Source organism: Gracilinanus agilis, chromosome 4 (assembly GCF_016433145.1).
Source record: "Gracilinanus agilis isolate LMUSP501 chromosome 4, AgileGrace, whole genome shotgun sequence".
NCBI classification, from domain to species: domain Eukaryota; kingdom Metazoa; phylum Chordata; class Mammalia; order Didelphimorphia; family Didelphidae; genus Gracilinanus; species Gracilinanus agilis.
The window spans coordinates 378,798,579-378,816,091 of record NC_058133.1 but is presented as its reverse complement, the minus strand read 5'-3'; the positions used below and the strand labels follow the sequence as shown (position 1 = coordinate 378,816,091).

Below are 17,513 nucleotides of genomic sequence, written 5' to 3'. Positions count from 1 at the left end.
AGAGAGAGAGAGAGAGAGAGAGAGAGAGAGAGAGAGAGAGAGAGAGACACCTTCATTAATGGCAGTGGGGATTTGACTAGGAGAAGATCAGAGCTCATTCAGGACAAATAAGAAATTCAGGGTCAACATCCTTGCATAAAAATGCACATATGTGCAGCATGAGGGTGTCAAATAATGCCAAACCCCTTTTCAAAGTGAAGAACACTGAATTTGAACTCAGAGCATATGGGTTCTGATCCCAATTCTGACATTTAATACTTATAAGTCACTTAAACCTATTTTCCCTATCTTCAGAATTAAGCGTCTGGTCTAGGTGATGTCTACAGTCCCTTTTGACTCAATGCATGGCTCAAACATTTCTGTTTTTCCTTTGATATTCTAGAATTTCTGCTTGACCTTATGGCCGAGCTCTTTACCAGCTCCTAGAATTCTGTGGAATCTCTGGTACTCACTCAGGGTTCTGCTCCAGACTCTGACTCCTGCTTCTGACCATTCAATGTGCCACTTCCTACCTCTGCTAACTGATTACTAGGCCCCTCAAGTGTAACACTACATTTTTTGTTTCACTACACCCAGATATTTCAGGCCATACACCTTTGCTAGACTTTCTCCAGAAGTTTCACAGAAAAACTCACCCTCAGGTCAAGGAACAATTTTTGTCTGTTCCCCAGAAAGTTGCTGAACTTCTTATAACTCTTTAACCAAAAAGGAAATCACCAAATTTATCCAACAGAGAAAAACAGCCTTTGATCATTAGTCAATATATCTTCCTGTTAGGTAGAATTAGGTTCCCAAATACATTTGCACAAATGACTTCTTGTCAGGTCTTATAGAACTTGAACTAGAGAAAAGGCACACCATCAACATTGCCTGTATCAGCTGGATTAGGATCTTATTTTTCCTTAAAGGCAAGTGCCCAATGCTTTTAGAGCAAAGGATGCCATTGTTAATGCTGTGAATGCTACAGGGCTTTATCTTATGACTGTGTTGGTTATTTCCTGTATTTAACCACAGAGATAATCATTTTCTTCCAATGTTTCACTCAGGCATCACCTTTCAGAATCCAGGTTCCTTGAGCCATTATCTCCTATTCATGATTTTAATCATGTTTTCTTTCCTTATCATGATTCATCTGTGTCTTAATTTGCTCATCACTACTTCTGGGACTTATATATAAGTCCCAGACTTTTAGATTCCTTATTCCCAGTACCACTGGATTATTTTGGTGCTTTAGTGTTATAAACCAACCTTTCTTTTATCTGTTTAATATACCTTTTCTTATTCATTTTTCCAAGTAAATCAGATTTTATTGAATATTTGGGGGAACTTATTCAGCTTGACTATACTAAGTAGCTCTACTTTCTGAACTTTCTGTTCTCCAATTTAAGTACAATCTACACATTATAACTGACATATAAAAGATCACAGAACAAGAGCTGAAATAGAACAAATTAATGCCCTTGTTTTACTAATGAGAAATCTGAGGTGAGATTTCAGGTTCATTTCTTCTGGGAAGGTCATGAAAATGAACCTGTCCTTTCACATACAATGACTGTGGATCCCCAAGCAAAACCTACTTCCAAATTCACCTGTCTCTGACTCTGTCTCTGTCTGTCTGTCTGTCTGTCTGTCTGTCTGTCTGTCTGTCTCTCCATATATATATATGGATAAAATCTCACCCTATTTAAAAATTAGCTCTTTGAGGGAAGGAATATTTCCCCCATGTTTCCCTCTATTTCTCATTCTCAGTAGTTTAGATCTCCTGGTACCCAGGAGGTGCTCTAAAAAATCACACTTTTTTCATTTATTCATTCCTTGTAGTGTTAGAAGCACATATTTGATTCTGCACACCATATTTTGGAAAGGACATTAACAAACTGGAGATAGTAGAAAAAATCTGCAGAGTGTGGAAAGGAAGTCAAATGGAATTGTGAAGAACCCTAGTCCATACCATATGAGGTATAGTTGAAGGAATTGGTATTATGTTTGAAGAAGAAAAGATTGAGGTAAACATAATAAATAACTTAAAATATTTGGAAAATCTTTCCTTCTTAATGGATAAAAGAAGGAGCAGAAGGAGGAAGAAATTCTGAAACTAATATTTTAAGTAGTATTAAAACAAACAACTTTTAAGAGTTCTCCTGAAAAAAGGAATTATATTTTGATTGATCCCAGAGAGTAAAATTATAATCCACTGGTAGAAGTTACAAAAGGAGATGTTTAGGACTAATCTGAAGGAAAACTCCTTAATAATTAGAAGTATCCAAACATGGACTGCCTTAAAAAAGTTTTAGAGGGGGCAGCTGGGTAGCTCAGGGGATTGAGAGCCAGGGCTAGAGATGGGAGGTTATAGGCTCAAATCTGACCTCAGGCACTTCCCAGCTGTGTGACCCTGGGCAAGTCACTTGACCCCCATTGCCTAGCCCTTACCACTCTTCTGCCTTGGAGCCAGTACACAGTATTGACTCCAAGATGGAAGGTAAACATCTAAATAAAAAAAAATAAAAAAGTGTTGGACTACCCCTTATGTCAAATCCTTAAGCAAAGGTTTGTTTATAATTCCTCTTTCATGACAACTTTAAAATGCTTTTAAAAGGATTTATTTAATTTTTTTCAGTTCCAACTCTGAAACTAATTTTGTTGTACTATGAAGTGCTCTGCTAAAGCCTTACAAAATAGTAAGTGGTGCAGCTAATACCTTACCATTTTTCTAGTCCACACTGGAATTTGTGCGGTAATCTCTTGTCTTATTCTATAAATAAAGTCACCCCACACATATAATTTATCTTTCTTCATTTAAACAAATCATTATTATATTGGATCTCTATCCCAGATTTCATCTTGTACTAAGTACTAAGGAATAGTTACAACTTATAATGAACAGTATGTGAAAACTTTATAATGCCATCTTAAAGGGAAAGGAAGGAAAGATTTATTATGTGATTCCTTTTTTAAGAGGAATAAGTGAGTTAGGTAGTAATGGATAGGGCACCAGGCCTGGAAACAGGGAAGATCTGAATTCAAATTTGGCCTCAGACATTTACTAGCTGTGTGACCTTGGGCAAACCAATTAAACCTTTTTATCTCAGTTTCCCCATCTATAAAGTGAGCTGGAGAAGAAAATGGCAAACCACTCCATTGTCTTTGCCAACAACCCCCAAAAATGACATCAGAGAGATGTGAACATGACTGAAATACCTGACCAACAACTCCTTTAAAGGAAGGTCAAGGAGACTTGCTTGTGAATCTTTGAGCTGTCCTAATCTTGTCTTCCCATCTAACTATCTCCAAGTGGAATGACCCAAACTCCCTCCTGCACTGCACTAAGAAAGAGACCCAACCTAATTTGGCTCCACATGCATATTTGACCAGACATTCAAACTGGCTTTTCAAGTCACCACAGTGAAACTTAAAAAGTGCCTATATCTATTCCTTTGTTAAAAATAGACAGAATATAAAAATCTACATTAATGAAATGTTATAGCTGAGATCTGAGGCACACTGGGGAGCAAAAAAAATCTAAGTTATGGTTCCCATAGCAACTGTAACTCAGTCAGACTTCACTTTTATGTTAAGTAAGTACAACTTCAGGAGGAAAGCAAAATATTACCTTTGTGCAAAGAAACAGAATTAAGAACATAGCAACAATGGCCCTGAATTTCCTGACTTTCATGCCCACATTAAATATTAACTATTAACATATCATCAATATCTCAACATCGATACAACACACTTGCCATAAATCATTTTAACCTGCCTTTCTTTCGATGTACAAAATGGATTTACTCTTCTAAAATGTGAACGAAAATAATCTCTTAATGACATGTTAAATCAGAGCTCGACTTTATAATTTACCAATTCGGGAACATAGCTCCGGATGTAACTACCCATGTTATTTACTGAAAGTACAATATATGAAATGATATGTGATTATATTCACTGTCAAGTGCTTACGCTTGACATTTTTCCAATTACTGCAGGTGTGAGCTAAAAATTCTGAAAAAAAAAAAGCAGACATGGAGTGTCTTAAGGGTAGGTAGGGCAACACACAATTCCTTAAGAAAATGAGAATGGGTGTACTATTCACTTTTCAGAAAGGAAAAAAATAAATAAATGTACTCACTCCTGTTATGTAGCGAGGTCTATATTGAATAGTTCCAAATAAACCCAGAATGACGATGATAATATGGATAAAATTTGCCAGGATAGGTGCCCACTGGTATCCAAGGAAATCAAATATTTGCCTCTCCAGCACGCAAACCTAGAATCAGAAGAGACAAGAGGCAGCTCAGTATGTTTCAGTGACAAAAGACACTACATCAACATAACAGGCAAGAACCCCAAGCAAGGCTAGAGTGGAATCTCTGGGTTTTTTTTTTTAAACCCTTGTACTTCGGTGTATTGTCTTATAGGTGGAAGATTGGTAAGGGTGGGCAATGGGGGTCAAGTGACTTGCCCAGGGTCACACAGCTGGGAAGTGGCTGAGGTCAGATTTGAACCTAGGACCTCCTGTCTCTAGGCTTGACTCTCACTCCACTGAGCTACCCAGCTGCCCCTGGGGTTTGTTTTTAATCAATAGGTTTTGTGGAAATGGTACTTGTCACTCAGTTGGGGAGTGAGGTGGCAGAGGAGTTAGTCCAACAGCCTAGGAGATTGCAGAAGGATCTGGTGGGGTGATGCACAAAAGCACTCACAAGATGCCACATGCGTAGCAGCTGGGTAAATGATGTTGTCATTGCTATTACCAAATAGTGCACATCACCCACTGACAAGGAAAAAACATCTACAAAGGCTAGATTGTCAGAAACAAACCAACGTTCACTAAATAGGATGGAATAAGTTAAGTCAAGTCAACAAGTATTTGTTAAGAGCCTACCAAGTGCCAGGCACTAAAATAAGTGCTAGAAAGAGGATAGAGCTGAAAAAAAAGCATTTGTTCTAGTCCTAGATCTTTCTCTAATGCATTATATGCTGTTAGTCTAATTCAGTCTGCTCACACTTCAGTTTCTTCATTTTAAAAATAACAGCATTAGGGCAGGTGATCTTTGAAGTCTCCTTTGACTACTTATAGCCTATAATTAAATAAGCTTACTTAATAATATCATTATCTTAAGAGCAGAACACTAGATTTGTCTATTTGGCCTTGGAATAGTCATTTAACTTCCTTAGCATCTAATTTCCTGATCTGTTAAAGATAGAGGACTTAAAGATCTGTGAAAGATCTAGGACTGGGCTAGATGACATGAAATGCCCCTGCTAGTTTAAATCTGTCATCTTACATGATATTACAAGGATAGACACTTAGTTTCTTAGGCCCACATTCATCTGTCCCCTTTTTGTTACACATCTGAAACAGATAGGGTAAGTTGAGGAAGAAAACAATAAAAATTGAGGCAAAAGATAATCCAAAATCTTCGCTTTCTCTCAATAATTAAAACATTTATTTCAAAAAAATCTTCTTATTTTGAACTACTTTGTTGAGCCATTTCAGTCTTGTCCAACTCTTGGTGACTACTATAGGGGTTTTCTTGGAAAAGGTAATAGAGTTGTTTGCCCTTTCCTTCTCCAGCTCATTTTTCAGATTAAGAAACAGAGGCAAACAGAATTAAGTGATGTCCACTGAGGTCACATAGATAGTTAAGTATTTTAACCCATGAAGATAAATCTTTCTAACTACTTTGCAACATAACTGTCCCATTTGAACTACTAATATAGCTAATTGGAATAATATGAATATTTCCTTATACTCTTCCTTTCCGTTCTCACAAGTCAGTACTAACATGCTCAACAAAAGAGAAATTAAATGGAAATATAAAGTATCTGGATGAATGGTCAAAGAAAGAAATAATAATGGAATTATGGAATTTATAAATATGCTACAGAAAACATTAGATTCTTATATTTTTAGATTCAAGGGAAAGATTGATTTAAGATCATATCTTTATAGTAACGAGATCTCAGACATCATTTGACATAACTTCTAATTTCGTAGGTGAGAAAACTGAAACCTGTAGTGTCTAAGGGACTTGCCCAATGTCACTTAGCAGGCATCAGAGATAGAATTTGAATCCTAATCCTCTGACTCCAAAGCCAGTTCTATTCCAACAATTCCAAGTCATCTCATGCTTTAAAACACCTTAGACCCAAAGGATATTATGCTTCCACATAATAGTAACTTCTTAAAAATGAGATTTACTTTATTTCTTTGTATTTCCAGGACTTAGCACAATGCCTGACATAATAGATAGTTAAGAAATGCTTAACATTTCTTTCACTATTTATTTATTATTATGAAGTTAGTTGAACTCTTAAAACACAAACTTCTAGAGACAGGAGGTTCTGGGTTCAAATCCGGCCTCAGCCACTTCCCAGCTGTGTGACCCTGGGCAAGTCACTTGACCCCCATTGCCCACCCTTACCAATCTTCCACCTATGAGACAATACACCGAAGTACAAGGGTTAAAAAAATAAAATAAAATAAAATAAAAAAATAATGACCACTTTAAAAAAAAAAACACAAACTTCAAATTAAAGGTTTCTTAAATAATGACTTTCTACCATTTTCAGTTCCATAGATGGCTGGTCTATGTATACAAAGAAAAAAATTCATACCAGTTGTTTGTATCACAATGACTTCTTCCCAAATTCCCTTTATGTAACCATATCATAATAATAATAAACGAGAGTAGTCTAGTGCCACCTATTCAAAGCTTATATTCTTACTGAGATTTATCTGAAAGGATATGAATGGGAATCTAGGCTCTTTAGATGGTCAAAGGACACAGAGATATAAAATGTCAGCAGGAATCCCACGTTTCAAATAGAATACTAGCTTTCAAAGGACCTCCACAAAATTCCAACTTGATAAACCTTATAGAGTTTCATCCTAATGCTTATTCAATTATTACTAAAAATTATATACATATATACATATATTTCCATTTTTAGAATCAATGACATCTATCTATGATAAATAAAACTAAGCCTTTTCAAATATTTAAGGTAAAATCATTTTCTTTAAATAATAAATGGTGGAATGATAGATGAAGAGCTAAAAGAGAACTTAGAGGCACCTAGTCCACTCTGGTTATTTTTGGGGTGAGGAACTGAGTATCAGTGAACATAAGTAACTTGCCTAAGGACATACTGGCAGTACACCCTAGAGCTAGCAATATATACCAGATCCTCAGTCTTCAAATCTAGTACAGTTCTTCTTGTACTGTTCTGACTCCCTAGTGTGCTACACAAATTCCCCAAATCAAAGTATATCCTATTTATCATGAATCACAAAATAAAAAATGAACAATGAAAATATAGTGTGACATCATACAATTTGAAAATCTACCTCACTTTTTCTAAAAAAGAATCAATACATCTTTAAAAAGGCAACAGTTGGTTTTATGAGAAAGAAAATTATGGACTAGTTTCCGTAATAAATAATGAATATCAATGCAAAAATCCTCAATAAAATGTTAGCAAAGAGATTCAGCAATACATCACAAGGCTCATTCACTTTGACCAAGTGGGGTTTACACCATGAATGAAAGCCTCTTTTAATATTAGGAAAACTATCAGCATAATTGACTATACCAATAATAAAACTAATAGAAATCACATGATTATCTCAATAAATGCAGAAAAATCATTTAACAAAGTACAACACCCTTTCCTATTAAAAATGCTAAAAATTACAAGAATAAATGAACCTTTTCTTAAAATGCTAAGTGATATCTATCTAAAACCATCAAGTATCATCTGAAATGGGGATAAATTATAAACCTTTCCAATAAGATCAGGGATAAAGCAAGAATGCCAAATATCACCACTATTATTTAATATTGTATTAAAAATGCTAGTGTTAGCAATAAAAGAAGAAAAAGAAAATAAATAAAATTATTTATTTAAATATGTTTATATTTATATNAAATGCAGAAAAATCATTTAACAAAGTACAACACCCTTTCCTATTAAAAATGCTAAAAATTACAAGAATAAATGAACCTTTTCTTAAAATGCTAAGTGATATCTATCTAAAACCATCAAGTATCATCTGAAATGGGGATAAATTATAAACCTTTCCAATAAGATCAGGGATAAAGCAAGAATGCCAAATATCACCACTATTATTTAATATTGTATTAAAAATGCTAGTGTTAGCAATAAAAGAAGAAAAAGAAAATAAATAAAATTATTTATTTAAATATATTTATATTTATATATATATATTTATATTTATATATATTATATTTATATGTATATTTATTTAAATATATTTATATTTAAAAACTCTAATAAAAGAGTTAAAGTAGACTGATGAAATTGAACTTACACTCTTCGCAGATGATATGATGGTATACTTAGAGAATTGTAGAGAAGCAACTAAAAAACTAGTTGAAATAGTAACTTTAGTGAAGTTGCAGCATATAAAATAAGCCCACATAAATCATCAGCATTTCTAATATTACTACAAAATCTAACAGCAAGTAATTAGAGAAATTCCATTTAAAATAACTCTAGACAATATAAAAATGGTTGAAAATCTATTTGACAAGACAAACACAGGAATTACATGAATACAAAAACAAAACAATTTTCACACAGATAAAGTCATAACTGAACAATAGACAAAATATTAATTGCTAATATAGTAAAAATGACAATTCTACCTAAATTAACTTACTTAACCAGTGCCATGCCAATCAAACTTCCAAAAAGATTTTATAGAATTAGGGGGGAAAAAAAGCAAAATTCATCTGGAACAACAAAAGATAAAGAATACTAAGAAAATTAATGAAAAAATATGTGAATGACAGTAGTCTATCAGTCTCAGATCTTAAACTGTACTAAAAAGCCATAATCATTAAAACAGTTTGGTACTGGCAAAGAAATAGAACAACAGAACAATGGATTAGATGAGGAGTAAATGACTTTAGCAATCTAGTGTTTGATAAACCCAAAGATCCAAGCTTTTGCAATAAGAATTCCCTATTTGATAAAAACTGCTGGGGAAAAAAAAACAGAATGTCAGAAAACAGATATAGACCAATATTTCACACACTATTAAGATAAGGTCAAAATGGATATATGACTTAGAAATAAAAGGTAATATAATAATTAAATTAAGGGAACATAGAATATTGTACCTGGCAGATATATGGAGAAGGGAAGCATTTATTTCCAAATAAGAGATAGAGAACATTATGAATGTAAAAAGAATAATTTTGATTATATTATATTAAAAAGGTTTTGTAAAATAAAACCAATGTAACGAAGATTAGATGGGAAACAACAAACTCGTGGAAAAAATTTATAACAAATTTATCTTATAAAAGTCTCACTTATTAAATATGTAGAGAACTAAATCAAATTTATAAAAATACAAGCCATTCTCCAATAGACAAAGGATATGGGTAAGCCCTTTTCAGATAACAAAATTAAAGCTATCAATAATTATATGAAAAAATGTTCCAAATATCTCTTGATTAGAGAAATCCAAATTAGAACAACCTTGAGGTGCCACCAATATGACAGTAAAGGAAACTGATAAATGTTGGAGGGGATGTGGTATAATTGGGACACTAACACATTGTTGGTGGAACTGTGAATTGATCCAACCATTCTAGAAGGTAATTTAGAACTATGCCCAAAGGACTTTAAAACAATGTATATCCATTGATCTAGTAATACCATTATTAGGTCTATTTCCCAAAGAGATTTTTTTTTAAAAAAAAGGTGAAAGGACTACTTGGACAAAATATTTATATCAGCCCTTTTTGTGGTGGCTAAGAATTGGAAATTGAGGGCATGTCCATAATTGGGGAATGGCACAACAAATTGTGGTATTAGATAGTGATAGAATACTATTGTATTATATAGCACAATATGTATAGCTATATAATACTATTATATTATATAGCACAAATTTATACCACAACATTGTGGTATAAAAATGATGAATAGGAAGATTTGAGAAAAAACTGGAAAGATCTTGATAAACTGATGCAGAGTGAAATAAACAGAACCAAGACAACACTATATACAGTAACAGCAATATTGTGAAATGATTAATTATGAAAGACTTAGCTACTCTCAGTAATACAATGATCCAGGATTCTGAGGGATTTATGACAAATAATACTAGCTACCTCCAGAGAAAGAATTGTTAAAGTCGGAATACACTTCAAAGCACACAATTTTTCACTTTAGTTTATTTGGGTCTTTATTTAGGGATTTGGGGTTTATATGAGTATTTGCTTTAAAATGAACATAGAAATATGTTTTATATGATAATATATATGTACAACTCAGATTAAATTGCTTATCTACTCTGGGAGGGGGGAGTGAAAGAAGGGATGGTGACAATTTGGATCATGTAACTTTAGAAAATTTAAGTGGAAAATTGTTACTACATGTCATAATGGGAAAAGGATAGAGATAGGATAAGATTTAAGAGAGGTAGAAGGCTGTCTTTAAGGCACATACTACAAACTCAAGGGAAAGGATTTTAGCAGGCAGAAGGCAGAGGAGGGAAAGTTTGGAAGTGACAATTGGTAGAGTCAGGGACTTCCTGGAGGAGGCTTTGGGCTCTTCTTGTCTGGAAGGGTGGAGGAAAGACAGCTTGTTGGAGCTTAGTTACCTCAACCTGACTGTGGAGGAGAAACCCCTAAATCATCTTTGGAGGTATTCTGTTTGACTGGGAATATCTAGAAAAGTATCTGATCATACCTGCTGTGCTTTCCAGAAGGTTTCATCTAAAAATCCCATCAGATTGGCTTTGAGAGTTTTTACCTTAGGAATCAGACCCCCTGGGGTGGACTTAGCCATTTGAGAGCAATCTTAATGGGTTTTGGAGACAGCTTTTGCTTTTGAACTAAATCAAACTTACTACTGAGGGTCATAGTTAGGTAACTTATACAATTTTGGGGGAACACCTAGATAGAAATAGGGAGCTAGTAAATTAGCTGAAAGACCTGAAGGCTCTCTCTTGTGAGTGTCTTAGAGGGTTGTTGGGTAACTAGCTATATCCCTTGGAGTTAGGGACCCCTTGTTCTGATCCTCAGTGTGTATCCTCTCTTATAATAAAAGAGATACTGATTTTATATATCAATTGTCTCCAAGGATTTGCACAACTGGCCCAGTGAAAGAAAGTGATTCTGTTTCATTCTCACTAACAGGAGATTAGAATACCTGGATATCCTGTTTGGGTATTCAGTGGGATCTCTAAGTGGACCAACCACTATCACTTCTGGCTCTCTCCCACTTATATCTTTTTTTTAAATATAATTGGTAAAATAAAATATTTTTACAAAAAACAAATGAATAAATATAATGTAATAGTTTAGTTTTTGTGTCATTGTTCAGTTGTTTTTAGTCATGTCTAACTCTTTTTGGTCACATTAAGGGTTTTCTTCACAAAGATACTGGAATAGTTTGTCATTTCATTCTTCAGCTCATTTTATAGATGAGAACACTGAAGAAACAGGGGTCACAAAGCTAACAAGTGGCTGAGGACAGATTTGAATTCAAGAACGTGAATCTTCCAGGTCTGAAACTGTATCCATTGCAATATCTGCTTAGCTACTTGATAATACTAACTTAAATGCATTTTATGATTCCAGATTAGTGAGCATATGTGCCATTTGTCCTCAAAATGGCACTGTAGTGTAGGTAGTACAAGTAGTATTTATCACTTAAAATCAAAGAGAAAATATAATCACAAAACTGAAGTAGCCTAAGAGGACAAAACCAAGTTCTTATAAAGGAACTACTATATGCCAGCCATGTGCTTTAGTGGGTGGTGGTGGTGGTGTTATTTTCATTTTACACTTGAAGAAACTGAGGCAAACAGAGTTTGAGCAACTTGCCCACAGTCACAAAGCTAGTAAGCATCTGAGGCTGGATTTGAACTCAGCGTTCCTCTCTCAGAGTCCATTGTGTTCTATTCACTTCATCACCAGAAATGTTAGCTTTGGAGTCAGAGGACCTCTGTTTGAATCCTGTCTCTGACAAATAATATCTAGTCTAGTCATTTAATTTCTCTGAGTTTCTTGAGGCTATCACCAATAAAATGAGGGCATGGGACTAGCTTGACTCAGTTCCAGTTTTCTGATCTTACATGTCTGTGCTATAGGTCTAATTACATAGTCATTACATTTTGCCTTAAATCCTTTATAAGCAAAGTAATTTATTTAATCCTTTTTCTACTCTTCCTATCCCTTGAATGAATTTGCTTCTTCATATAGGAGTTCTATGTTTCTACCCCACTGTCTCTGAAAAGTGACAGCTTTACTTAAATCTGAATACCAAAAATGTCCAATCTGTGTTCAGCACTGGTCTGGTTCCCCTAATGTCTTCTGGTAACTATGTTATAAAAACACATCTTCATGGGTCCCCAAATACTGGTACTTAATATAGTTAATCTGTGATTTCATCATTTTCTTAAAATAGGAATTATATTAAGAGGAAGTTAATTAGGTGAGAGGTATTGGAACAATAATAATATTCAATCCTTTCAAGTCTCCCATCAGGGGATTGAACTCATATTTAGAACCAAAAGGTGCTGAGGCGAAAAAAAAGAAGTAATAGATTTCTACTGCTTTCAGTCAAAAAATAAAATAAGGGGATTATTATATTTAATAAAATGTAGTACACAATAGTAGGGCCATAATAAATGGGTATGTGATTTTTGATGCAGGATTAAAAGAAGAATAATACATCTACAAGGTCTAACTCAGGGGTCGGCAACATATGGCTCTTGAGCCATATCTGGCTCTTTTGAGGGCCAGATATGGCTCTTTCTGCAGGAGCCAGAAAGTCAATTGTTTTCAGGCGCTGTTACAGGAGCTCACACTGTGAGCACTGTACGGCTCTCTAGAAATTACATTTTAAAAAATGTGGCATTTATGGCTCTCATGGCCAAAAAGGCTGCTGACCCCTGGTCTAACCATTTGTGTTGTGACTTGAAGGCTCCTAAAAACAACAAAGCAAAAAAATGGAATATGATTTCCCTCTCTTTATCTCAGACACTTAGATTCCATAGCTCCCCTCAAAGACCTGTGTCAATCATTTCATACAAGATTTCTGGATTCCTTCTAATGTTAGTTCACTCTTCCTTCCAAATCATTTTTTTGCATTTAATGTAAATACGTGTTCTAATGATTCATCTATCTCAGTCTACTGCTGGCCAAATATAAGCTGCTTGAGAACAAGGGTTGATTGATTATTGCAGTTGTATACCTGGATTATAGTAGTGTTTGGCACATAGCAGGCATTTAATAAATGTTTGATGAACAAATGATAAGTAATTTGACTGTGTCTTGCTTAAATTTCTAGTGTTCTTAGAGAAATTTCAGTGAGCTAAGAGAAGGGATCTTGTGGGAATTTTGAATTTCATAGGTGAATCTGTAAAGATTTTAGAAAGACTAAATCTAGAATCATATAATCTTTAAAAAAACCCTAAACTGCTAATTTTATTTCATAAAAAGAATAGGTCCACTGTAATACAGTATCCACAAAGTAGCACTGATGTTGTCATCAGACACCAGATCCCTACAGACCAGTCGCCATCATCGATTAACATCTGCAGGGCTCCCACTGAGTTTCTGTTGCTCCTGTGCTAGATGCTAAGCAAGCAAATGTAAGCAGCATTGACACATTTAATAAAGACTCATAATGTGATACTACAAACGCCCTAATCCCCAAACTCTGTTTATATCTACATTCCAGCAAAAAGAACAGACAATATGTTCTATGAAAATACTCCCTGAATTAACAATTCCTCCAAGTACTAAAACTGTAAACTGAACTACTGACAGATAAATATGACAAAACTCTGCCCTCACCCAGAATCAAATAAATGGTCCTTTCTTGATTTATTCTTTCACTGTTGACTGCAAAGGCTCTACTAACCTAAAAACAAACAAAAAGTTAAACTAGTATTAAATGTTCTTTAGTAGGTGTCAAAGTATAGCCTAATACAAACATGGGGGGAAAAATCATTTTTTGTACACTGCCTTAAAGCAAAGTTGAATTTCATCATTTTACATTTCAAAAGTTTAACTGAGGGCACTTACGCTAAAAATGTTTTCTCAAACCCTACTGATAAGTACTATTAAGCAAAGTTCTCATATATTGAACATATAAATGGATAAATATATAAATGGGTAAATACTCACATATTCTCTAAAATAATATTTCACAAGATAAGGCCAAAGAATTTCAGAATTTAAGAAAATCATTTAGCCTGATTCTCTAATTGTACAGGTCAGTGAATTGAGGTCCTTAGAAGTAATTTAGCTTTCAAAGATAATATATGTTATGGTATAACTTCCTAATAGTAATAAAGTATGTGATTTACATATTTTTTAACATTTTAAAATGACTTAGTTGCAGGTTAAATGAAAAATTTTCCTATTCCCTAGTTATCAATCACTTGGTTATGGTAGTGGTTGTGGTTCTGTTGTTTCCATGGTGTCTGACTCTTCTTGATCTGATTTTGGGTTTCCTTGGCAAAGATACTGGAGTAGTTTGCCATTTCCTCCTCTAGTTCATTTTCTAGATGAGGAAACTGAGGCAAACTGTTAAATTACTTACCCATGGTCACACACTGAGATTTGAACATAGGAATCAGAGTCTTCTCGTCTTCAGACACATTATTCTAACCACTAAAGCACCTAGATTAACATCTATCACTACTGAATTATCAAAAATATGTTTTTGGGTTATGCCTATTTACATGATGCCTGATATCCTGATGATGATACTTTTAAAAAGGGAGAGACAGAGCAGTACCCTATTTTTGTCTAAAGGACAGAGCTGGAGCTCAGTAAAATTGTGAAACAAGAGGAGTATGATAATATTGCCAGAATTTATGAATTTGGGAGCTAAGAGGAGTACAGATGGGAGATAATATACAATTAAAATATATAGAAAGCCTATAGTAAACAATTATTTTATCAGTACTAAAAGTCTCATAGTGTCACTCAAACACTGAAAATGATATATTAGATTTTTTAAAGCACTTATTAAGTGCCTATTATGTGGTATGTGCTTAGCATTACTGATCCCAATAAAGGATCTCAAAAGAATAAAAAATCAAAATCAGATGAAGAAAGGGGTTCTATTGTAGCCTTGAAGGTAGGCAGTGTTTGGGCATTTCTACACTATTATAAGGGGATAAAATTATCCTACCAAAGCATGAATTGATCACCCCACACACACATACCACCTACCACGCCAGAGTCAGAGCAAAGGCTGGGACAATCTCTAAATTCATGGAAGCTGACTGAGGGCGCTACAGTCTTATCCCTAAGGACAGTGCAAAGTCTTGGAGGGGAGACCTGGGACCCATGGAGCACAGGAGTGGAGATAGCACAGAGATGGGCTACACACAGCAGATGCTGCAGAGGCTCAAAAACAGTATCAGGGCTAAAATCTCTCTGTAGCTCACTACACCAAGTGCTATCTGCCCTCCTCCCTAAAACTTCTGGCTAAGAAGGGAAGATAAAACTAACACAGCAATGGCCACCAACATCCAAGAACTACAATCTACAAATACAAAAAAAAAGTAAGATACAATAGAGAAAGCCTCTGAAATTGGATAATTTCTATGGAGGAGAGGAGCAGAGTAAAGAGGCGATAGCAAACAGTGATAAACATGCAAACATATCCAAACTTTCCAAAAAAAAATAAAAAAGAAAATAGGTTACAATCTCTTGAGGAACTCAAATTGGAGTTCAAGAACCATGTAAGAAAGTTGGAGAAACAATGGGAAGAAAAGTAGGAGAAAGAAATGCAGGTAATTCAAAAGGAAAATAATAGTTTAAAAGGCATAATCTCCCACTTGGAAAAAGAGTCACAAAAATCACATGAAATAATAAGCAAATTGGAGACCAGAATTAACCTGCTGGAAGCCATGAAAAGCATGTTAAACCCAACTAAAAAGGAAAATCAAAAGATCATAGCTGAAAACCAGTCTTAAAGACTAGAATTGGGCAAGAAGAAACTAATGATCTCACAAGACAGCAATAATTAATAAATCAAAGTCAAAAGAATGTTGAAATAGAAGGAAACATGAAATATTTCACTGAGATGATGGGCCTGGAAAATAGGTCCAGGAGAAATAATTTGAGAATCATAGGTCTACCTGAAAATCTAGAAAAAAGCAGAAGTCTTGACATCATATTACAAGAAATTATCCAAGAAAATTATATAAGGATGGGATTTTTTCAAGGAGGATGAGACAAAAGGAGCCAAAGGCAGTTTGTGACAGTTGCTGACACTCGAGACCTGAGAGGATTCTGGGAAAGGAACTTGGAAGAAGGAAGGAGAGGAGTGATCTTCAGGCAAATGAAAGTGAGGAGAGAGGAGGAGGACATCCTAGCTTGGATCCAGTCCTGAGGGCTTCCTGAGGATCTTTCTTTGGAAACTGAAACCCTGATTCCCTGGTCAAAGCCATTCATCAGATCTCAATCATTAAGACTTCAATCATAGAGATAACTAAGTTTTCGGACTCCATTTTGGGAGGGATCTCTTAGTCTCCTTTACCCATTACCCAAATTTGCTGAGAGACCCCCTTTAAGTCAAAACTTACAATTATTGGAAAGGATAGAAATAGAAATAGAAACAGAAACAGAAGGAGAAAAGGTGAGGGGAAAAGCTTAGAAGTGGGAACCATTAGGTTTCCAACCTAAGTAAAGGACTCCATACAAATAGTGAAGAGGGCACCCCAAAATCCCTCTGCCCTTCACCTGTTTCCCCATTCCCTGAATTGTGAATAATAAAAGCTGTTCATTAGTCAGATAGCGTTCCAGAGTGCCTGAGAGACTACAAGGGAGAGGGGAACCACAGCTTGGTCTGGCTGCCTCCATCTTGAAGCTGGACCACCCACTGTAAATTAACTGATGGGAGGAAGGTTTGTGTGAACACAGTCCTTATTTGGGATCAGATTGGGGTACTACATACCTCATCTTATAGGGAAGCCTCACCCCCAACTACTGTGGGGTGGCACAACCATCCAGGTTACCCAGTTTTGGGGTGACACTCCCTTAAAGTCTCCCAGTGTACATTTGGCCCCAGGGGAGAGTTGGAAAAGAGACTAAACACATAGAATTTCTCTCTCTCCCTTTTATAAAACATTGGTTATTGGCTCTCTTTTATTATTACAATAGTCCTGATATTTTTTAACAATATGTCAAAATAGACATTGAAAAAGTCCACAGATCACCCTTTATATTAAATCCTCAAAAGATAACCCCAACAAATGTAGTTGCCAAATTCAAGAGCATCCAAGCCAAGGAGAAAATATTTGCAAGAAGCCACAAAGAGAAAATTCAGATATCAAGGAGCCACAGTCAGGATTACACAGGATCTGGCAGCTTCCATGCTAAAGGACCCCAAGGCTTGAAATATGATATTCAGAAAGGCCAGAGAATTGGCCTCTACAACCAAGAATCACCTATCCATCAAAACTAACTATATATTTCTAGGGGAAAGTATGGGTATATAACAAAATA

At 35.1% G+C, this 17,513-nt stretch overlaps 1 protein-coding gene across 1 annotated transcript in view; it reads right to left on the bottom strand.

Annotated features, from left to right (window-relative positions):
• The window catches only part of NKAIN2 (sodium/potassium transporting ATPase interacting 2), a 739,035-nt gene extending 728,211 nt beyond the window's left edge, over nucleotides 1-10,824 (bottom strand). The window contains exons 1-2 of the mRNA XM_044675422.1: nucleotides 10,726-10,824; nucleotides 4,124-4,261 (exon numbers count right to left, since the gene is read on the bottom strand). Of these exons, the coding sequence (XP_044531357.1) occupies nucleotides 4,124-4,261; nucleotides 10,726-10,824 (237 nt within the window). The remainder of the gene's footprint in view (nucleotides 1-4,123; nucleotides 4,262-10,725) is intronic.
• Nucleotides 10,825-17,513: the final 6,689 nt, after the last annotated feature.